This window comes from Cygnus atratus, chromosome 11 (assembly GCF_013377495.2).
Source record: "Cygnus atratus isolate AKBS03 ecotype Queensland, Australia chromosome 11, CAtr_DNAZoo_HiC_assembly, whole genome shotgun sequence".
NCBI classification, from domain to species: domain Eukaryota; kingdom Metazoa; phylum Chordata; class Aves; order Anseriformes; family Anatidae; genus Cygnus; species Cygnus atratus.
The window spans coordinates 12,242,656-12,267,040 of NC_066372.1; the positions used below are offsets into that span (position 1 = coordinate 12,242,656).

General features: G+C 37.3%; 1 protein-coding gene across 9 annotated transcripts in view; it reads left to right on the forward strand.

The window, feature by feature from the left end:
- Nucleotides 1-24,385, forward strand: part of ADAMTSL3 (ADAMTS like 3) — a 190,632-nt gene that overhangs the window by 160,491 nt on the left and 5,756 nt on the right. For all 9 annotated transcript variants that reach the window (XM_050712921.1, XM_050712922.1, XM_035554592.2 and 6 more), the window contains exons 21-27: nucleotides 2,363-3,443; nucleotides 5,343-5,470; nucleotides 5,792-5,920; nucleotides 17,014-17,196; nucleotides 18,801-18,920; nucleotides 19,359-19,571; nucleotides 22,060-22,243. In XM_050712921.1, coding sequence (XP_050568878.1) covers nucleotides 2,363-3,443; nucleotides 5,343-5,470; nucleotides 5,792-5,920; nucleotides 17,014-17,196; nucleotides 18,801-18,920; nucleotides 19,359-19,571; nucleotides 22,060-22,243 — 2,038 coding nt within the window. The remainder of the gene's footprint in view (nucleotides 1-2,362; nucleotides 3,444-5,342; nucleotides 5,471-5,791; nucleotides 5,921-17,013; nucleotides 17,197-18,800; nucleotides 18,921-19,358; nucleotides 19,572-22,059; nucleotides 22,244-24,385) is intronic.

Below are 24,385 nucleotides of genomic sequence, written 5' to 3' on the forward strand. Positions count from 1 at the left end.
CCTGACTGAGAAAAAGGAAATAACACCCGTCTATCCCTGAGGTCACCAGAACCTGACGCCCAGCTAAAGCTGCACAGGACCATTAGAGGTCATACACTCAAACGGATTTGTACCAGGTGATAATGAGGTCCAATGGCTCCAGTACAATCTAATCATTAAGTGAGATTTACCTCGTAGAAAAAAACTCTCCCAAACAGTCCATTACCTCAGCAGCTGCAAGACTGGATGATACTAAGGATCTAGAAACACTTATGTGGCCTTATATATTTATATGACCTTATATATTTATATGGCCTGCCATCCACAGCTCTGAACTTTGTTTCACTCCTAATCTTGCTCGCCAGTCACCAGTAAAAATATACACACCCTTTGGTGTTGAACTGCTAATGAGAGTTAGTGGTCTTTCTTTTTTTTTGTCTTAAAAAGAAGAAATGGATGAGACTTCTTAACATATTTATAAGTATGCACTGGATTTAATTCCATGTTGGAATAACTAGTGTAAACAGAGCACAGCCTGAAGTATTTTAATTTGTGTGTTTAAAGTTACACTTACTGTGTCTGTAAGTTGGATTTTGGAAATCGAAGATTTAATATTGGAACATTTCCCTAAAAATAAATATTTGGGGCCCAATAACTTATTAAAAACAGGACACTAGTTTAATAATTTTAGTAAACTGAGTGCCTAAAGCAATTTATTTGTTGTACCATGTGAAATGGTTGAGGGAACCATGTATCTGGATAACGAATACTGATATAAAAGCCGTGTAATTATGAAACCATGATATCCCCACTGGTCTGAACTCATTACCCAAAACATTGAAAATAACCATTTTGTTTTATAAGCATAAGAATGCACTCTAGGGTGTAGTTCATATAGTGTACACACTTATTGAATGCTTGAAACATTTAGCTTTTCACCTATTTCTTCACAGCATATTTGAAGCATATGTATATGAAGAAGCATGCAGTTTTTCAAATATCGTTTGTGTGCCATCAATGTGGTTGTCATTTTATTTATGTACCTACCAAGTGGAATAGTAGTAATGATTTCAAATTCAGGCAATTGAAGAGCGTTTTTATTTGTGTCCATTTTCTGGCTCATCAACTCATTCTGCAGGCTCAGAGTTTTTCTGTCACATACCAAAAGGCTGGGTCACCAAATACAATTGAATTGTTTTCTAGCACTCGTGTAGAGTGTTTCCCGACTCTTCCCAGCTGGCCAATTTCATTGTGCATGGAATGAGCTCGGGGGTGAGTGCCCTTGCTCCCCTCCTAGATTGCTTTGTTTCTCACCTACCTAGTGCTTTTTCAGTCAGATTAGTTCTTCTGATCAAAGTGGGGCACAGTAGTTGCCAGCAGCGAGTCAACACAGTGGTATCTGAAACATTGCAGTCAGTCTGCTGTTGCCTCCTGTGTGCCTACCCGGCCACTTCTGGGAAAGCCTGCCTGTGATGGTAGCATTTAAGCAGCTCCCTGGAAACCTTTCCACATCCAACTGTCTGCAGTAGGATGCAGGAGGAGCTTTGTAACACCCAGTGTCTCTGCACCCTGTCTGCATGAAGCTTTATGCAGTATTGGCTGCTTTTGTCAATTCATCTGATGACTGTATTTGGCCTCTCCAAGTTTTGACTTTTCTCTCTTTCCTCACTTCCCTCTCTTCATTCCTGGCATAGCGCTGTGAACACCACATCTTTCAAACTGAAGAAATTACCCTCAGTCAGTGATTACAGGGTGGCTCTGCTTGTTACATGTACTGTGTCTTCATTGACTGCTTCTTTCACCTCTAATGTCGCTGTTTGGCTTCAGTCAGTCAGACAACAAGCAAGGCCAGCCAACAATTTAAATAACAGTCAAGGGGAGCCTTGCTTTTCAGATGGATTTTGTTTTATTTAGGTCGTTCCGCACTTGACAGTGCTCTAATGTAGGGAAAGTAATAATGTGTTCAAATTTTTGATTCACTTTTTCCATTCCCTTCATGCCTAGCGTTTCTGAGGCAGCAATAGGAAACATAACCATAATAGGATTATGTGTATAATATAAAATAATATATAATATATCTCTGTATACATTTGGGTATGTGTGTACCATCTATGTCCTTCATATAAGTATACGTTGCCTCTATCTTCTCATTGTTGGGAGTTTTGGGGAAGAAGTAATAGAATTCTTGGCTGGAGCAGGGGTATGTTATGGTTTCATGTTGTTCATGTTTTTGCATTTTTGTGACTTAGATAAAAGCTCAATATTTTGCAATCTGACTTGAATAAAGTCAGGAAAAATTTCCGTCAAGCATTCTGTGAAAAGCAGATTTTGTAAGCATGAGTGCCAATGATTAGATACTTTTCAACACTTAGTTTTCTTTCAGAGATTAAACCAAAGCTTCCAGAAAAGTATTCTGCTCATGGACCTCAGATTGTCGGTATTCACCGAGTCTATATTCAGACGAGACAAGAGAAGCGCATCAACTTTACCATAGGAAGCCGAGCATACTTACTTCCAAAAACATCTGTTGTAATTAAGTGCCCTGTACGAAGATTCCAGAAATCACTTATCCGGTGGGAGAAAGATGGACAACGCTTACAAAACTCTAAAAGACTTGGCATCACCAAGTCAGGGTCGCTGAAAATACATAGTCTTGAAGCAACTGATATCGGTGTGTACCGGTGTATTGCAGGCTCTGTGCATGAAACATTTGTACTCAAACTTATTGGTACTGATAACAGACTGATAGAACCACCAAATCTTAGAAAACATGCCAGTGAGACTGCTAATGCAGATCACAACGAGGCCAACAGCTTTGGGGCTAAATGGCATAAAATGAGCAAAATGTGGCAAATGTGGAGTAAGAAGAATGAGCTCTACCTGGGAGACAGGCAAGTAAATGATCAACCATTTCTGAGAAATCTTGAAACCTTTGGGAGTAATTCAGCAGAAGAATTTAGCTCTCGAGAATTCAAGAATAAACGACTGGAGGCAGCAGTTCTCCAAGGTGCCTACAGCATGGACACCGCGCAGTTTGAAGAACTAATAAGGAACATGAGTCAGCTCATTGAAACTGGAGAAGTCAATGATGACTTGGCATCCCAGGTCATTTATCAATTAATTGCTGAATTATCTAGGCTTCCACAACCAACCACTGAAAAATGGAAGGGGGCCCAGGATGAGAAATTTGCCTCAAAATTCACAGGCAAATCACCAAACAGAGCTGAACATTTCAGCACAAAAGCTGTTGATAAATTCATGTTTGACCAGAAGGTCCCAGTTATTATGAGGCAAAAGGAAATTCCGGGAGTTTCCTTTAACAAAACAGTAACTGTACGAATTGGAAATACAGTTTTTCTGACCAAGAATACTCATGCTGTCAATCTACTGTGTGAAACAGCTGGTATTAGTGAAGTGAAATATACTTGGACAAAAGATGGGGAGACATTAAAATCCTCTGAGAAGTAAGTAAATATCTTCTTTGAATGAATTATGTCACTATAAACTGTTAAAATCCACCCTGCTGTGCAGTGTTAAAACATATACTGCTGTAAAAATGAGATAAGCATGAACCCTGTGCCTTCCATCTTTTTATTTAATTTGTTTTCTTTCAAATGTCTGTAATGTTGTTTTGTTTTACTAACTTCCAAGTGTGTGTCCATTTCCATAATATTACATACAAGAATTTACTTTTTTTTTTTACTAGGTTAATTTTGGATGTAGCTATTTTTGTGATCTGCCTTAAACATTTCAGCTGCATCAGAAAATGAACAGATTTATACTCAATTAAATTAAGACGACTATTGGATGGATTTGTTCATTTACCAGATACAGTGGGATCACATTAAAAACTTCTGCGGTGGTATAGATGAAAGGCAGTCTTTCTTATGCCTCATCTTAAGGAGGGAAAATATCAGTTGTGTCTTCACCATCCTTCAACACAGAGTAAATTTTTAGGTATACCTGTGTCTGCATAACTTAAATTAAAAAATAATAGTAATAATAAAAAATAACCTTTTTTTTTTTTAGCTTTTTAAATTTTTTAATACTTTAGAACTTGCAAATATTTCTGTTAAGGACAGTGCAGTGCAAAATAATGAAAAACCTGTAATAATATCTCATTTCAAAACTATACCTGAAGAACAAGTACAGCAAGTGTATTATACTCAGTTGTTTACTCAAGACAGAGCAAATACCTCATTGTTGATAAATTAAAAACTCACCTGATAGTACTAACAATAACTTTGTGTGAGAGCCTCTTAGAATTATAGCTAGCTCTTGAGTAATGAAAAAAATGATTCTGAAATTATAAAGACATTTTTGGATATTTCTCAACATACTTAACTGATTAATCACACTGCCAAGAAAAATATACTTCTGCAGGGCTATCAATTAAAGCAAAGACACCAAACCAAACCATTTTTTAAAGTGCAAATGTTTTTGGAACCACGTAGCTCCCACCAGTTGTTTATTTTGTTAACTGTGCATAATTTCCCACTAATTTGTTGCAAGTGATACTTTCGTTTTTTTGGACATCATGGTGTTTTGTTTATTTGTGAGCATCTATTTGATTCCTATCGTCTACTTTCATAAATTGCCTTCATTTTAGCACAGACTGATATTCTTGCCCTTAGGATACATTGGCTACTTAGCTTTCTTTCCCAAGCCTTTGGTTTTTTTTTCCACATTAAGGTTTCTTATACACAGATGCATGTATGCGTTTATATACATATATGTATATATATTTGTGCACTCAAAAACCAGTGACAGTAGTAATATTGCATCTGAAAAAGAAAGTGGGAAGGTAAGTAGGTTGTGCTGCAATGCCATCTCGCATATCTTGCCCTGAGATAGCAGGCAAGGTGTTCATGACACCTGTGAGTTTTTGGTGGAAGACTTCAGCTTTAATGATGATATTAAAACTAACAAACTAACTACAGTAATTTGGAGTCATATTAGTCCATATATTTGCAGATTCCACAATCCTGCTAAAAAACCAAGCTTGCACTGGAGAAATTAATTTCTTGCCAAGCTTAATTCTTTTAATTGTGGTAGTCTGATTTCTTCATGCTGTCATTCCCAAGGGATTCTGGTTAGCCGTAGTAAATTTGCTGTCTTTCAAAGGGCAGCAATTAGGACACAGCTTTGCAGAAGAAGGATATCTGAAGATCCTTCCATACATATATCCTTTAGCTCTCCCCCTTTGTCACCAAAGAGGAGGCAGAACTGTTACTGCATGCACTGGTTTAGTACAGTAAGTTTCTAAAAAGTTTTGTTGCTGTATCCTCAACTCTTGCAGATAGAAGACTCAGCTGTGTCTGTCCCAGGGTTTTAACCCTTGTCTTTTCTTTAATATTCTGCAGCATGATCCTGGACACCATTGGAAAAGTGCAGATTCAGAGTCCTACTCAAAAGGAACTGGGTACATATGGATGCCTGGTTGTTAATGACTTTGGTTTTGATATGGAAACATCTTTGCTATTGCGTGCAGGTAGGACTTGTAGCATCCACAGAACTGGGGATGTATTCTTTTCATATATAAACACCTATCCCCAGCCCCATTTGATATAGTTTCTTTTGCTGGCAGTCTATGAAATTCTGCCCAATTTAATAGGTAGTAATGAAATGGTCTTGCTCTAAAACCAGAGCAGGTTTGAGCTGAGTCTGCTTTTGTCTATCCCACCTGTATTTTCGGGGTGGTTCTTTGCAAACTGAATTCTGTTCCAAACATGACAAATTTAAACACAAGCTCTATATTTACAAGTCAGACAAAGCTTTTAATATTGATTATTCTTTTCCTTTCATTTCAAAGAGGTTCCTGTCATCTTGTCCTCTGTGTTAAATGTTACAAATCTGGAAGCCAGCAATCTCTCTGCTGTTGTTGGAGGTACAATCATGGCAAGAATTGGAGCAAATATTATGATTGAATGTCCAGTGAAAGGTAAGCAAGAACTCCACTGAATTTCCTTGTAATGTTAGAATAAGAAGTTTATATCTTTATATCTTGAAAGAAGCTACCAGCAAAGGCAGCGGATCATTGATCATTAGTCATTTTTTCAGTATGCGTGTCACTCAGTCCTATGAGTGCTATGTGTGCCAAAGTCCTATGTCTTTTCTGTTGGTCACTTTAACTTACACATATGTGCTATGTGTTCAGCAGGCTTTCCTTTAGAAGTACTTTTCTTTCCATCAAGTGGTCTGAGGCTCCACTACAGAACTTAAAGCCCGGTGAAGTGAGTCACTATCTTACTGCAATAGCAAGCATAGCCAGCTGACTTGCTCGTCAGGGAGCTCTCCTTATCCTTATTTGAGATGCCCATATGTCTAGACCGTTGTTAAAACTGAAAATGAAATCTCCAGCCATAGTTTAATAGAACTTTAAACCTGACAGTGAAGTAAACTTACCTTTTAGAGCCATCAGTCTGCAGCTGCAGTACAGAAGACAAAGAAAAGTGCCGAGCCATGAAAGCATATAGATATTGTCTAGCATAACATCTGTCAAGCAGCATTAAGGTTAATTAAAAGCTACAAGCATTAAGCAGATCCCTGTTTCATTTTATTTTCTTGTCCTTTTTAAAGGAAAGGTAGATATTTTCTTTTTTAATCTTATCAATATTATCTTTTAAGTTTCATTTGCAAGATTTAACTCACAGTGGTGATATTCTGTCAAATATTTAATAAGCGAAGGTCAGTCCTTTGTGCCTTATTGAAGAACATACATGAAAGTGTTTGCTGATAACAATAGACGTTACAATTGTATGCAAAGAGACTTCAGAGAAATCAGTGTACCATTCACATTTATATTGCTGGGGGAGCACGTATCTGAGTGTTGATACTGAACCAGAATACTGATATACTGAGAGAAATATATATGCAAATAGTTCTGCCTACAATAGTGGCGCCAGGCTGACATATGTTAGGACATGTGGCTCTGCTATTCGCTGTTGTACCAAGGCTAATTCTTTGATGAAGTAATATTTTCCAACTATAGTTTGGCAACTCTGTGCAGAGCTGACCTACATCTCAAATTCAGCAGAGAGTTAATGTCACACTGTTAATATTAATATTGTTAGGATGGGTAAGCAGTTAGCAATTTAAATATAAATTAATATTTCCACATGGGACTGTGGATTTCCAAATGCTTTAGAATTGTGTATATTACTGAGCCAAATCTTAGTTATGGTAAGACACCAGTGTTGACTTAAAATTGATTTATCTAATTGCTTTATTTCCCATCATTGCCAAGGAAGTGAGTATTACTGCTTGTGAATAAAATAGAGTTTACATGTCTTAAAATTTCTCTTAGCCTAGAAGCAGGAAAACTTATGAAATAATGTAAGCAGAGTTTTTTTCTGATCTCCTTTTTTTGATGAAAAGTAATACACCACCGACTTCAGTAGAATGAACTTAATAACACTCTATGCTAATGTTTGTCTAATAGGGTGGGACCCAAAAATATGTCCATTTACAGTGTAGTGAGATGAAGACTTTATTGTAAATGTTGATGAAATATCCTGTGAATTATGAGATGAGCAAACATTTGAATCAGAAAAAAAATGTGAATATTTCTATACACTCTGAAAGTTCTGCAGATAATGCCAAGTCTGCAAGAGCCCTTTTCTCATCAGACGTGTTGATTTATAATAATAATGTGTTTTCTTCTTGGAATAACAGCCCACAGTAAATCCTTATAAGGAATATCTAATGTGAAAATGACAGTAGTTGATTGTGACTAGCTGTCAGCTGAAGATCTCTTAGAATGGGCTGTGACAATAAAGTGATTACAAGAGAGCGCCCTTCTTTGAGTTTCATGGAAACCTTGACTAGATCTGGAGTGTCTTTTCCTCATTGCCCATTCCTCTGAATGCTCAGAAAGAAGGATGTATTTTTTTGTGGTAACTTCTCGGTCTATCTAAGCAAAATATTACTAAATAAGTCTGTGTGCCTTCATGTTCTGCTACACACTTACTTGGTATCCATCACCACAGATGACTCACACAGATTTCTCAGTGTCAAGCAGATACTGCAGACCTATTGGACTCTTGCTAGCCCACAGCATAGCTGGGCAAAAGAAGTAGTAGCTTATGAAGAAGGTATCTGTGTGCCATGCCACTGACAGAATTCTTAAATTACTTTCAAATTTCTTGGCTTCAATGACTTCTGAGCTCTGATTTTTTTATTTTTATTTTTTTCCCTATAGGCTGAATAACCTATAATTCTTGTTTACAGTTGTTCAAACCATTGCTTTCCCTGTGCATAAATATATGTATTAAGTTCTACATTTTGTCTAGCCATACAAGATCTATTCATATTTTCCATTATGAAACATATGAAAATCATGTATATATGCCAAAAAGGTAAGTTAATTGTTCTTTTAGGAGAGACTACCATGCCAGCTGCAAGTAGGATCAACCTACCCAATAATCTGACAAAGACAGTTGTGAAAGGTAGAGTGGAAGTGATGTTATAGGGAAAGGTCCACTTTCCAACTTTCCAACTTCCTCTACAGTTTGCTCTACAGTTGCTAATAGCAAATCCTTTAATTATTCAGGGCCAGGAGGAGAACCAAGTGTGTTCTGCCTCAGGGACTCTGGGTTCATTAAGGCCATGTTATGCAGAACAGCTCTTGTTTGATGGTTTTAATGGAAAGGACATGAAGTTTAATATTATATACAGCCATCTGACTGCATTTTTTTTTCTTGTTGTTACTGATTTGGTTCTTTTAGTCCTTTTGAGGTTCTTTCTTGTGCACTCTAAAAAATGCTTTCAGAAAAAAACATTTAGAAATGTTAAAGAGAAGTGTATCCTAACAAATAGAAGAACATACGAAACAGGCAAAGAAAATTTAGGTAAATTGCTGAAGCTAATAGTATAATTTTCTTTTCTCTTTTTAATTTATATTAAAACTTTTTTCCACTAATTGTTATAAGCTCATTTTATAGCTCCCACCCGAGCATATGCTAGAAGATATTCATAACATTCTGGACAGATTCATATTCCATTCTTACAGCCAAGAGCTTTTCAATCAACACATATGTTATAAATATCAATACTGATTGCTCCAAATTGCTCTTGGATAACATTTATTGTATTTGCAGAAAAGATCTTCTTGTGATTATTACTAAAATAAACTAGAACTGTCAGACTCCATTTATTGTGAAACCTTGAAAGTTCTAAGTTGAAGTAAAATAGGGGAAACAAATATATATGTAAAATGTGCATTGTCTGCCACCTGCTGGTGAGAGAACAGAAAGGAAATACTGAGTTAAGGTTGTTTAGACTGTAAACATTATATTGCATCTCTAAAATATCTTGGCATAAAGGCTTTTAAGAGTAGAAACTTCATCTTGATCCAAATGATACATAATTCTGAATATACTTATAATATAAGTATATATTATATATATATACTATATATATATAATAACATATTGATTAAAAAGGAGGCAAAGAATACAAAGAACGTGTTGAATCAAGGTCATCTTTTTGCACACACATTTCACAGAGATGGACCAGCTACTTACAGTAGTCAGTATTGGAATTTGAAACAAATCCAGATAAATCAAGAATTTTATTCTCCATCTGTTCCTTCATTTACCTGCAGTATTCAAAATGTAACTTTGATGTTGTTTTTGGTCTTCTATGCTTAACCCCTCAGAAGACATCTCAGTGAAGAATAGCAGTTTATTACATCGGATTCTGGATTTCCTTTTCTTTCCTTTTCTTTCCTTTTCTTTCCTTTGTGTATTTTTCTAAAAACAACAACAGATTTTAAAGGGATAAGTATAGCTTTATTTTATGAGGAAGGAATGCCCCTTAAAATTAGTTAAACGAAGGGGGAATCTGGATGATCGTATGCTCCTTTTTAGTATAAGTACACATACCTTAGTTTTAGTTTGGATATGGCATAAGCTTTATAGTAAGTCTTTCAGTCCTTCCCACTTAATTATGCTTAGCTTTGTATCTTTGAACAGTCTGGGAGCCTAAAAACTGAATCCTTTTTGACCAAACTAAACTGAAAGGTGTGCCTGCAGACTGTACCTTGGGCTCTGAAATAGTAATGGGCAGAAAGTCCTGGGGGACACGTGGGACTCACCAAGCAGTCCAAAGCAAAACCCCACCCAAACAGACATCAAATGTGTTTCAGGACCTGAGTACCAACTATCTCTTTTTATAAGCACATCCCTGATGCCCTTTACATTGAGGAAGTGTCATTCAGTTAATGACATGTTTTTAGTCCTCTTTGTCTACACATCCCCAGCTGCCCATCATTGGACACAAAATACTGGCTTAGATGGACTTCAGGTCTGATTAAGAAGAGCAATTCCTGTGTAATTCTTTAATTTCTGATAAATTTTTATTTTCCAAGTCCCTGAGAATGTGCCTGCTTTATGACCATAAATGACTGGGTCCTTGGTGTTAGAGCCATGGCTATCCAGTAAAGTGAAAATGCAATCACTAACCAGCTGGGCAAAACTGCCTCTGATAATAGTGCTGAATTGTAGAATTGCCCTGATGTGCACCAAGCAAAGCTTTGTTGGGGAACAACTAGAGTATTTAGTCCAGCGGTGATTTCTGAGTTCACACTCGACTCAGACCTTCTTATTTAGATGTCTAATATTGTTGCCTTACTTTAATGCCTAGTTTTGAAAAATTTTAGTGTTAAACGTCTGCGGATGGAAAAAAGATCAAGCTCTCTTTGAGCTGACAGCCAGAGAACTAAACAGGATCTGACAGAGCTGTAGCAATGGTGGGATGAGAAGGGGTCTTGCTTCATGAACCTCTCTAAGGAGGTCACCAGATGTCAGTAAGTATATCTAAATCCTGCCAGATGCTGCTACCACCTAGGAAGAGGCGCTGTTGCATGGCTGCTAGAAAGAGACACAGGTTATGGCTTTGAAAGATTGCAAAAGAGCAGGGTGGTATCAGAAGACAGGAGGGAGGATTGTACCAGGTGCCAAAATGTCTCACTCCAGCTCTCAGTCCAAGTCTATTATTCCCAGTGAAGTGGGCAAGATTCATGCAGGTAATTTTAGTAGCAGCATGGCTTAGCCCTTTTAGTGTTCGCTAGAAGTTGATTGCTCAAACATAATTGAGATGACAATAAAGGCAGTTTGCAATTTCTGCTGAAGAAAATATGAAGATGTATAAATTAAAGAAGTTGTATGGTGAGTTATGGTAAATCCACTGTAGGTGTTAGTGAGTGCAGAATGAATAAAGATGACATTTGGTGTGTATATTACTGACCCAGAATCATTTCCTCTGCAAGATGACATGTGCAGTTATCCTCTAAAGTTAGGTAAACTTTTAAAGAAGTGCAGCAAAATGTGATTTGTGCCAGTGCAGTTCTGCCTTGCTCTTGAATGGGAAATACAGAATACTTTATGAGATTCTACATAGCTGGGGGAAAAATTTCTGAAGACATATCCAATGTTTTAGAGCGACTAGTTAGTAGGCCAAGATTTTTATGGTGTGTAATATTTCATAGGACTTTCAAGGTTGGAGGAAATTTGTTTTTGAACACTGAATATTTTAAGGGCACCCTATAGTGCAGATTCCATTTTTTTCCTTTTTTAAACACGTGTTTCACAGTCCCATCCGGAGCTAGAGTTTTTTTCCATAACATTTGCTGTCCCAGGGCCACTCATGGTGGAAAATGACTTTTTTTTCATGGAACATTGAGTATTTTAGAGCTGTTCCAGTGCTAGTGGAAAATAACCTGTGCTTGAGGTCAGAAAAATAGATTAAACTAATTTTAAAGTTTTATAGCCACTTAGGTCTATAGAAGAAATTTTTAACATCAGAGGATTTAGATCCATTGCAAGATTAAGATTCTGATTTTTAAGGTATTCTAGCTCTAAGAAGGCCCCAGCTCAGGAACGGATCTTTGTTCATGAAGGACAATTGTAGCCATGCTTAATTTTAAGCATGTGTTTAATTGCATTCCCTAATAGGGATGGATTTAATCCTATGCTTAAGTGCTTTCCTGACTTGGAGCCATAGGATATGATTGTTTGATTTTGCTACTAGCTGAAGTCAGTGATGCATCTCTCCTCTGAATCACTGGAATCTAAACTGCACTCAGGGATTCTGAACCTTTGGCTGTTTGGGTGAGTCGATACCTTTGGGTTCATCCTCAGCTGCATCTGAGTGGAGGTGGGGTATGAAGGAAACAAAGGTGGCTACAAGCCATCTCATACCTCTCCTCATTCTTGTACTGGCAGGGTATCAAATCAGGAATTCTTCAGCTTGAAAGCAGTATTTTTTTGAATGTAGATAGGGAATTACTTCCTTCCAGGGTTACAAATGGGAAGATTATTTTTTTTTATTTTTTTTCTTTCCCAAGGAGAAAGTCTAGAAAATGATTCCCAGAACAATTTGGTGTCTTCTGACCCACCTAGAAAGGTAATCTAATCATTTAGAGGAAGCTTATGTAGATGTGATAAATTTGGACAGTAAGATAAAAGGAAAGACATGCTTTAAAACTGTCCTGGTAAGGACAAACGACAACAGCAGAAACATCTTTAATTCTAACTAACAGAGGGTGGAAAAATAGAGCAGTGAGGAGTAAAAAGTCATTGTAATCAGCTTTTAAACATCTCTGTTAAGAATTCTGAACACACGTTTCCTATTTAATACGTCTTCTCTATACAATCCTGAGCTCTTGAAGACAAAGTGAATGTTATTTTTGTCTGTATAAAGTCCTTGTGTGAATCAGTGTTTGTGTAAAGGAGAGTGAAGCATCTGCATTAAGATTAAACCTTGTGCTTCATCCTCCATCCTATGGAGGATGAAGTCCTCCATAAATCCCTAAATTCAAGTATAATTTCACCTCCATTCAGTATAATTTCACCTCCATTCACTTTGTCACCTTGAAGAAAAAAACAAAACAAAACAAAAACAAATCAAAAAAAGAACACCTAATGGCTTCTTTTTGCTTAGTTTAGTTTCTCCTTGGAAAAGGGAGAAAGTTGTGTTTTTTGTTGTTGTTGTTGTTTTTCTTTTGTTATTCATTTTGATGGTATGCTTGAACTGTACCTGCAGTTTCTGTGTAGGAAAATTGGTGCTTGTCACAGTACTGAACAGTCTTGTCACTAGAAGAATGTGGGAATTGCATATTTTGCCTGCTTTCTCACAGGAAGTGATGGATGAGACTTAACTCAATGTGCAGTGCTGGATACCAGTAGGAAATTTTCTTACAGGGTAATAAGCATGTAGTCTAATTTCTAAAGAAAAAGTGTTGAAAATCTGCATGATGGAAGCCTTTTCAACAGAAACGTATAAAGGTGACTGCCTGTTGGGGTTGTGCTATGTGGTGTGAGAAGGGTTTTATGCAAAGCACTGTTAAGCACAGAGACTACTAGAAAGGTAAATGAATGGCTAAAAATAGTTTTTTGAGTATCCTCCAACAGTAAGAGTTTCTCCTGATAGGAATTCCAGAAGTGATAGTATGCAAAAGAACTCAGTGTCTTTCATGACAGTAATGGCAGAAAAAGATTTTTTGCTGGCAATATAAACATACAGATAAACTGAAGCTGTCCAGAGGAACTTGAAATGTACACGCTGCTTTACTCAGGAATGCAAAGGAGCTGGAATAGAATGGATGGCTTTAATTTTTTCTCCCGTCTGTTTTATTTCTTTAATCCATTTATAGGGTGCCTATCAGCAGATACGATAGCACCACACAATTTTTTTTATTTTTTTTTTCTGGCCAGATTCTGTTCTGCATCTCTCTGGATGCACAGCTCTGAAAGCTTTATATAACATTTGAGCTCTCCAGTTTTGGGTTTCCCTGAAAGGCAGGGGTAGAGGCCCCTGCTATCTAGCAAACAGCCACATCCTGCCTGCAGCATGCAGAGCCATGCCCTCTCTCCTCCCTGCATGCTATACTCCAGCAGGATAACACAACCTGTAGCAGGTCCCTGAACTCTTCTCTGAAAGGTGTTCTTCCATTCTTCCTTAGTTCAGGAAACTGAGGGTTTGCTTACTCTTAATGGCAGCTTACCCAAAACCACCTGTAAAGGGATGCAGAAGGACTTTGACTGCAATTACCAGTTGTTCTTCAGCAGATGATCCAATATCTCCCAGCTTTGCTTTCAGATAGTGAATTGTTTTCCATGTAATACAAAGGCTGGGAAGAGAAAGGGAAAATGAAATGCAAAAACTTGAAGGGTCCTCAGAAGTGACCACGAAGAGGCCAACTCAGAGGGAGTCAACACCCAATTCACATAAAAACTTAGATAAGATCTGACTTCTCAAAAATTTTAGATAAAATACAATACAGAGGTGTTCTGGTTGCCATTTTCACTGCTATTTTCAATGCGATCAGCTCAGATTTATGGATGTCCTCTGAAGGTACCTAGATAACATTCTCTGTGCTTTGTAATAACAGTGTGTGTTAACCAGACACTGCTTAATAATGTCGTTTTTTCCATGATATGTATAATTGATCATTGTAAATGCACATTTTTGCCTCTTTTTCTGTAAGTGGCAGCACCCCGAAGATTACTTGGATGGATTAACTGTGCATTTCAATCGGACTGACTGTTGGACTGCCATGTGGAGCTCTCTCCTCACCTACGTTCCTTAGACCTACAATTTATATTTGTGTGTTTATATTATTCACTTTGGCAGTGATCTGATTTACTTATGTGTGTGTGGTATTGCTTGCTTGTTTCTACTAAAGAGAAATATATACAGCTTCTTGGAGAGAAGAAAAAAAAAATTAAAAGAAGAGGAATCATTTGCTATTAACTTAAATTGACTTAAGGGTGTGTGACAGCTACTCAATTTTGAACCTCAATGGAGAGGAAAAGCTATTCTGCAGATTTCTTCTGCAAACTGAACTCCAGTCAAGGTTTTGAAAGGCTCAACATCCCCCTGAATGAGGGAGAGGTAGAGGAGTACAGACATGGCAATTCTTCCGGTATAAATGCTAGGATACAACCCAAATTTGGAAAAAAGACACATTTTACTTAAGTTAAATCCCAGGAATGTGGTACATTTTTGAATACTGTGCTGCAGGCAGAGGGAAGACCATCATGGGATGATATTTTGGGCTGAATTTTGATAGAGCCCCGGGTTAAAAGTTAAATTTGAACCTTTCCAAATATTTTATTGTTTTTGTGTATTGTGGAATTTAACTTTAAAGCTTTTAACTCTGGTCCCATCTTAACCATGCTCTTTCTGACATATTTTTGGCTCTGATCAGCCTGCAGGACTTTGGTGCCAATGAGGGTAGTCTGGCTGCAAACCTGTAGGCCTTGGATTAAAACAACTCCGCATCCTCACGGCACCTCCTCAGTCCATCTGTATAGCGAGTATGTATGCTGGAATGGCCATGGAAAATACACTGTAAAGGAAAAATGTGTCTGAGTATGATACATTTTAGCCAGAAAGCTGGGGTATAATGAAAAAAAGACCCTTAGAACAGGACCTCTTCCTAATTCCAAAGGGATTTTTTGATGTGGCATAAGGCTTCTTCTGGAAACTTGAAAAACAGCCTGGTTTTTTGGACCCTTGTGCACTCTGAAGATATGTATCTTGTTTTTATACATTTTTACTCAGTAAAACACAATCTCATTAGTTTAAAAGCACTGAACATTTGCTAAATTGCCTAGAATTTAAATGTGTGATTATGCAGGAGAGCCTTTTTGTCTGCTGTCTTTCTAGACAAAAATGGTGCGGGGAGCTTTTTCCTTCAGTGCAATGGCAGGATCCAAAAAATATGTCTGGTTCCTATTACAGTAAAGGAAAAACTTGAGGTGTGCATTGAAAGTGCTAAGCCAGTGATTGAAATGTTAAAGTTGTTCCTAAAGGCTATTCCACATCATGAAGACATCATCTGAAAAGTAATACTGCACAATGATCTGTGAAGCAAGGAGCCTGAATTAGCATTCAATATGGCTGAAACTTCCAAATGTCCCCCATTTGGGTCAGCTTCTCTAGCAGAACCCATTTTGGTAGTCTTCAGGGAGCACTGGTCAATATATTTAGACGAGAAAACAGAGCTCAGGCAAAAGACACTTCAACTGCTCTGACTTGTGCCTTGTGTATTCACATGCCTCTGTGGCTCATCACTGTGCCGCGTTCTGTCAGACTTACCCCACCGTTTATCCAGGATTTTGGAGCTTTCAAATAGTGCCTCATCTGCAGCAGCTCAACTGGAGCACAAACAATAAGGTGGCTGATCTGCCAGCTTGCAAGATATCCTTTGGAAGGCAAATGTTTGAGGAAAATAAAATATCTGTAGAGGTCCTTCCACAGAGGTAATACTGTGCAATTGGAAAAAACATCTAATTAAAAATAAACATCCGAAGTCATTCGTGGATCAAAATTTAGAATGACGAGTACAAGCTTGACAGTAGGAAAGGGATAGGCCTTTGGCTTTCTGTAGCGTGGTAAATGAGAGTGCTTAACAGCTGAGCCCCTTGCCCAGTTCTTAATAGCTCTTTCTGTTCCTTTTCCTTCACGCTCCATTGTTACAAGTTGTACTTATGACATCCACTACATTACGTTTTCAGGTGTTTTTTGGGGTAGAAATTGGCCACATATTCTTCATTCTAATTGATAAATATATAAGTTTTTTCCTTCAAGAGAAACATTTTGTTCCAATTTAATTTTCTGCTATATTTTTTAATTAGAAATTGGATATTCATTCATTTCTTCACCCATTCTGGGACGCAGATAGTTGTGTTAATTGGCCCTGACTCGGGTTAGCAGTCTCACATATTTTGATAGAGAGATACATGAGCACGTTGCTTTTGTAGGACTGGTAGCAGTTTTTGAAACTGTTCTGTGAGCTTACCTTGCAGTTCTTAACCTTTAATCTCTCTGGGATGCTGAATTATTTGTAGGACTCCAAGTAAACAGTTTTGTTGTGAGTGGAAAAATTACTTGTTTTGCTGCGATATTGTTACGCTGTCTGTGAAAAGACAAAGGAACTTAAGATTCTTGGATTCTATGGTAGCAGTTAGCAATATAAAATATACCATTTATCTTACCCTATTGTTTTTAATTGTATGTATTTAAAAGGTGTTCCCCAACCAAACGTAACGTGGTTTAAGAAGAAAGACTTCCAACAAATCAGTTCTTTCTTGCCTTTGAATGGCTCTTTATCTCTGAGGAATGTTTCCTACGAAGATGCAGGAACATATATCTGCAGAGCAACTAATGTGCTCGGAAAAGCTGAAGCTGCGTCTGTTCTCCACTTAACTGGTAAGTGCTGAATGAGAATTCCTTACTGCTAACAACAGTCACCCACTCTTATTATCAATTTTTACTGATTAAACTATTTGGGTGGGGTAAGTGGGTGATATTTAACACTTAATTACGAACTTGGAATTTTTTATTTGATCTGACTCCCTGGGATCTGGTCTGATCTCATTTCCTGTAACAGTGCATCTAGGTACAGATGGACTGACTTGTGACTTCTTCAAAAGTTGTTCCATCTTCTTGCTTCTATGGAACAAATTTAAGCCGTTAAGTCATGAGACACATTAGAAAATTAAATCAAATGCCATATTACATTGTGTCCAGTGCTTTTATGTAGGGGAACAGGGTAGGCCTGAGTTCAGAAAATCTTCAGGGAAGTACAGTGAAATGAAAGCAAAGGATGGGTTTTTTGTTGTTGTTGTTTTGTTTCTAATCATAAAGGCTGATAAAACATAGGGACGTGGAAAAAAATCAGAATATGAACTGCTAACTCTCAGAATAGAAAAAGTAAAGAAAAACACCATTTAAATGACTCTATTGTAAGTAGATTAATCATGTAATACTGTATAATACAATCATGCCTTGCAAATAGCTCCAGTAAATGGATCATTCGGCTCTAGAGATTAACTCTCAATATTTTGGTGTACAAAGTACAGCATAGTTATACATGGCTAATCCTGCTACAAAGCTTGCTTTCTTAAGCACACATGTGTATGGCAGGTTATAGATGTTTGGGTCTGTTGGCCAAGGAAGATGTACCAAAGACATGAGACTTCTTTGTCCCCGCATTTACATAGACAAGCAGGAAGATTGGTGCAGACATTTCACATTGAGGAAAAATCTTGAGTAATCCATCCAACCAATGTAAAATGACCCATGGAAGTTAGAATATAACAAAAGATTTAAACCATTCTGGAAGGAGAATCATGGGTATTATGCACACTCATTAAAACAGAAATGTTGACTGAATGGCAAGAATTGCATGTTACTGACAGATTGCCCATATTTCTGGCAGTTATTCTGGCATATGATAAAAAGGAGTTGCCATAGTGATAGGTACATGATTCTGCCTATATTATATACTATGTCTAATGAGATTTTAAGAGATTATTTTTTATTATAGCATTTTGTCACAATTCCTTCAAATGAAACAAAGGAATTGGCCTAATTTCACTGAGAGAATTATTGAGTTCTGTGTGAATGACTGGTAATGAAATCATAAATAGCATTATTCGTAACAGTAAATAGATGGTACATCCTGTAAGTTTTGTTTGTAAACATGCTCATTTTGTTCATAAACATGCTCATTTTTGCTAATAAATACAAACTTTTTTTTTTGCTAATAAATACATACAATTCAACAAATTTTATTACTTTAGAAATTGGCATGAACATTATAAATAATTTGTGCATTTCCCTGCTTTTATATCTTAAGTATATATGTTAGATGAACAATTAAATTGCATGAATTAAGTTGATCCTAAATAATTCCAAAGCACTGTTATCCTTGTGCTTCATAAATAATGTGCTGGATATTTTGATAGAAAGGTTTTTTAGCATCTTGATTTAATTCTTGCTAAGGAGAGATCTTGTATGTTGTTTTACAGAACAAAGATTTACAGAAAATAACACTCTACTATCAAAGGGAAGCAGAAAGAAGCGCGTTCTAATGGCATCTGGAATTGGTACAAATGTTAGTGTGGTACCTGGAGATCCATTAAGAATAGGTATGCTGTTTTTTTATGCTTTGTCATTTGAATGATATGTTTTGCTCATTAAAACAGAGAAGGCCCCATGGAGAAAGTGAGTGTGATTCATAAGAGTCTGGGTTTGCTGGTATGGTGTGAAATCTTCGCTCCATTTAAATAATTGCTCTCCCACACACCCCTACATTCATATAGAAGTGAAATTTGTGAGATCTTACTGAAAGCAAAAATACAAAGAAATGTGGTAAGTATACATCACCTTACATAGCTGATAACCCTCGGGGTGGTCAGGATTTGGGGCCATAGTTTGGGCTTCAGGTAATTAATGCATGCTTTTGTTTTTATTTTGACTGATGAGGTCTTGTATACAGAGTCTCACAATCATACATACCTATGCAAAAACATTTCAATGTAGCTGCTGCGTTTATTAGAAAACGCTAAAATACTATTGATTTTCAGGTTGCCCACTGCTGCCAAGCTACAGAAACACAGTTCGTTGGCTTTTCAGAGGTACTCCAATTGAGGAAGCTAAGACCTTGGAATACCGAACCCTGGCTGGGGGTCGCATCCTGGAGGTGAACACCAACTCTGGGCAATTTGCTGGACGGTTCCGATGTCAGACTTCAGCTAGTGCAAAACCAATGTCAGTTTGGGTAAATGTCAAGAAGGAAGGTTTGTTGAAAATTATATGACAAATTCTTACATTTTTGAATACTATTTTCTTTCACTCTGTAAAGACTTCCCTGCACATTAACTTGTTTTTATATATGAAAAGTAATTCACAAACATGCATAACCTCACGTGTATGCATAATCCCATTTAAGCTAATAGGCAATGTTCATACCCAGAGCTGAATAAGGGAAGTAATGTATGCAGGAGCAGGACTTAATACCACATGGTCTCTCCCATTTCTTAACTGTGTAGCTGAGAATCTGAGAGGATATAGCCCAATTTGGTGTTTTGCTGCTTTAAACAATTTTAAATCAGGCAGGTTTTCTGTACTTCCTCTTCAGCAAATCATGCAAACTGCTACCATAATAGCCCACCAAAAAGAAAGAAAATTGTCTTTGAGGCTATCTTTACAAATATATTAATTATAATCAAAATAATTTTAATTGTTATTTTTTGATGTCATGCAAAGTGATATGGTTGCAATAATGTGGTTGCCATCTTATTGTGGTCACCCCTAAACATATCAATGTAGTAAGTAGAGCATGCTGCATACTCATTATCAATTTCAGTTTTAAATTTTCAAGAACATTTTGAATGTCCTCCAACGCAATGTCCTTGCACAAAACTTCATTTCCAATAGTAGGTTTTAAAATGTGGAACTGTGAATCATAGACGAATTTGAAAAGGATCTTACATGTGCACCAGCAGGACAATCAACTGTGTCTTCAAACATTTTATGGAGTTTGTAAATATTTAAAGAGATTTGGAAAGTAATTATGTTATAATTGATGGGCTTTTAAAAATAGAGTTAGGAACATGGATACTAAGATTCTGGAAGAAAAAACACCAAACTCCATTTGACAGTTTAAAAAAAAAAAAAATCAACAACAAATCTCTCAGTATGCAGAGATGCAAAATATGTTTGAAAAGTATCTGTTGAAACTGAAAGTTCTCATGTGATTTATCTATTATCCTATCAATATGATTCAGCTTACTCTTTATGTGCAAAAGACTGAAAGAAGCTTTAAGATCAGAACTTGCAAATCCCCTCTGCTGTGTACGAGTGTATTCCCAGTGACTGCCAGGGGATTATCTGTATGAGCGGGACTGGGTCTGTACGCATAGGGCAGCAGAGTTAAAGTCACAGATAAAGGGTAGCTATTTTGGTGACGAGTATGAAATGAAAAGTAAATCAGAATGTTAATGAAATCAATCATAAAATATCCTTATAGAATTTATCAAAAAGCGTATCCAGGCCTTGGTCCTAACATAGATCTCATTAAAGTTGGAATTTCTGAGTGGGTCTAGCCAGGTATTAAACTATCAATCACTGGTCTCCAGCTGAAACTGCCTTTTGGTTGCCTAATGCCCTTTCCAGTGAGGCTGCTCAGTATTTTGGGGGATTCCATTTTCCAGGCAGGAGCCTTAACTCTGATTGTTGCTTATGTGAACGTTTCATCACTGCAATACCCATCCCTTTTTGAGACTGCAAAATGTCCTTCGGTGGTTTTTGCACAGTAGGCATATTGAGGGCACTTCTGAGCAGTATCATCCTAGTTAAACAAACAATACAGTCTCTCCATCATAGTTGCAGTCAGTAAATTTAGCTGTTTCTACTTTGAAAAGGGCCCTTTTGTATTATTTTAAGAAACCCAGAAGTAATAAGGAAACATTGAAAAACAATAAGTTAAAGAATTCATTATGTGCTGGAAGAGTGAGCCTGTGGACACAGCTGGTAGCTATCAATTATTCTTGGTTATTACAGAAAAATCTGACTCCTTCTGTGATCACATAAAAATCTGTCAACATTGCATAGTACTTCATCTTTTACCAAGTGTCAAAAAAAAATTGGGGGGAAGGGGTAAGTGTGGAATTGTGACTAAATATAAAGGTAGTAATTGTTAGAGGTGATTGATTTTTAATATAAAATGGTCTTTAAAACAAATTTCATTTTCATCTTGCCAGATGCCTCAGTAGCAAATTATTTATGCATTAAGTAATTTTCTACAGTTTAGTACAGGTTTCTCTTAAATCTTGAAATTATGTGAAGTGTCTGGAGTAAGATGAGTTTTCTTCAGAATAAACTTGCTGTAGAACAGCAGGAAACCTTGAGAGCCTGATTTACAATTTCCTCTTTTTAATGCTCATTGTATAAAAATGTTATGAAAGTTTTAAAAGAAGTTCATCAGTTCCTACTGTGAGCCAGGTTCTGCCCTGCAAGTGCACATGTGCTGATCCCATTTGCCTTCTAGAGAGCTTCATGCTCATATGTAAAGGCTGAACTTTAGAGGAAGCTGGGTAGGACTAAATTCTACTCTGGTTTATGGTCCCCTTTCACAATGCCGAAATATTTGCTTTTCTACAGAGAACATGGTGTTTGTCTAGCTGACACAATATGCTGCCATATAAATTAAAATGTGATGCAGTTACAATGTATAGTGCCTCTCTCTCACACTGCTTACAATTGCCTTTCTTTTCTGATAATTAGATTATAAATGGGAATATGCCGAGTGGAGCACTTGCTCTGCTAGCTGTGGCAATTCAGGCACCTGCTCCAGAAGACCACAGTGCATGAATTCAGAGAAGCAGAAAGTAAATGAATCATTATGCAGACATCTGCAAAAGCCAGCGATTATTTACCAGTCATGCAACATAGATGACTGTCCTGCCAGGTAAGCTCCCTTCTGCCGTATTTCCATGTGCTCTATCTGTGTAAAAACACACTTACAATCTCCTGAAGTTGTTTCTGTGTACTGCAAGTCTAAACTGTGGGTATTATTTCACCATGAACCCTAAAGCAAGAGAGGTGTGAAATGGATCACAAGCAAGCAGGAGAACTCTTGATTCAGCTGAATAAATTAGCCGTATGTACAACATGCTGCTGCAGCAAGTCTTGCTGCTACCACATTTGAAAGCAAAGCTGGAACTTCTCTGAGATACTGTGATGTACTAGTTTTGTGGAATTCGTGTCAATGCCCTGACAGAAAACTCATGTTTAAAGCAGCCGAGATGCTCATGAGTGAAATCTTGTGTTCACCTCCTCTCCTTCCATGCTGGCAGAGATGCTCAGAGCAGTGTGTTTACTGTGGCATGTCTATTTTGTCCCCAATGCCTCCTCACCACGGTGTCACACTTGCATGTGCTCCTCTGCCAATTTTCTGTCTGGATAAACTAGTGTACTGTGTGATCTTGGAGCAGAAAATATTTATATCACGGGCTGGTATACCACCACAACATCTGATTTCAAAATGTTACATACGGATTTGGTGGGTTGCACTGAGCATTCCAGCTCAGCAAGGCGTTGCTCTAGGTTTTTAGCAGGAAATCCCACAGGCATCCTCCAAAAAAAGTGCTTTCCGTTGCTTAAAAGGATTGGCCATCACTGTCAGCAACATAAAATCCATGAGGGATGAAAAGTCGTGCACACATTTTGGAGTTGTCCCTCACTGGAAAATTTTTGGAGAGAAGTGTTAAGACCTTAACTGACATTGTGGGAGTGCATCTTGCCAGTATGTTCCAAACTCTTTTTCTAAATACAGAAAACATAGCAACAGATAAATATCAGGAGAAATTTGTTTATATTTCTTTATTAGCAGCCAAAAAACCAGATCATCCTAAATTGCGAGTCTGTATTCCAGCCAGCCCATAACAAGTGAACTTTTTGCCAGTGGAAAAATACTAAAATAGAACTAATAGTTTGAAACATAGACTCAGCTGCAGGTTTCCCTCTAAAATCTGTCCATTCAGAGCACTGAGACAGAATTATGAGGATACCTGGGGGCCCAGTGCTTCCCTAAGCAAAGGCCATGCATTTAGTGGAATGCAGTGCATGACTTAATGATCTGAGTAACACTGAAGCCAGAGTAATCGCCATAAAAATTAAGTACTTATTTCAGACAGCTAAACATACTAAATTCTCCCTTATTAAATTGCTTTGATTTATTTGGCTTTTAATTTGGCTTTGTGTGTTAATCAGTAGAAAGAAATTGTGTATATGCTAGCATAGGTTAACGATACTTAGAATTACACGTGTGTTACCATATAAATTGTTTTTGTGTTATGAAGTAGCCCATGCTTCCTATACAGGAGGAGCATCCCAGGTGCCTGGAAAAGAGCCCTGTGTTGGGTGCCTCCAAGCTCTCCCCCTTTGCTGTAATTACTGACCAGGGAAAGAAGTGCAAATTGGTCAGATTTCCCCTTCCATTTCCCTGTTCCCTGATTTTTGCACCATCTTTCATCCTACAGCAGCTGTTTAGAGAGTATGTAGAATTATGTAGGCTTCAGATGTACAGTCAGTGTCATGGGCCTTTATTATTCAAAATATCTTGCATGTGTTTAATCCACTTCTCTCCAGCATAGCATACAAGTACAGTTAAGCAAATATAAGGGTTTAGGCATGTATTTAAGTTGTGTTTTAAGTGTTTGCCAAATTTGTGCATCGTTGAGTAGCTGTGCATACATTGCACCAAATGTTTGCAAAAGTACTTGAGCTTTAAAAAGGAGAAAAAAACAAGAGTCCAGACTGTAAAAGATTAAACTTCCTTGAATTGATATGAGCTCTTTGTAAGAAAATGACATAATTGCTAAAGAGAAGAGAATATTTTTCCTGTTATTGCAGTTGTGCTACAAGTAAAGTCCCATTCCATTTTTCTAGCCTAGATTTATGAAAAGATGAAGTAGAATAAGTTATATTACCACTTGCTGCTTCCCTGGTATTGTTCTTAGCTGCAAAGGCAAAATAAATCTCTGCAACTTCTAATCAATAAATAAAATGTTCTCCTTCAGCCATTATCTAGCAGGATCTTGATGTAATA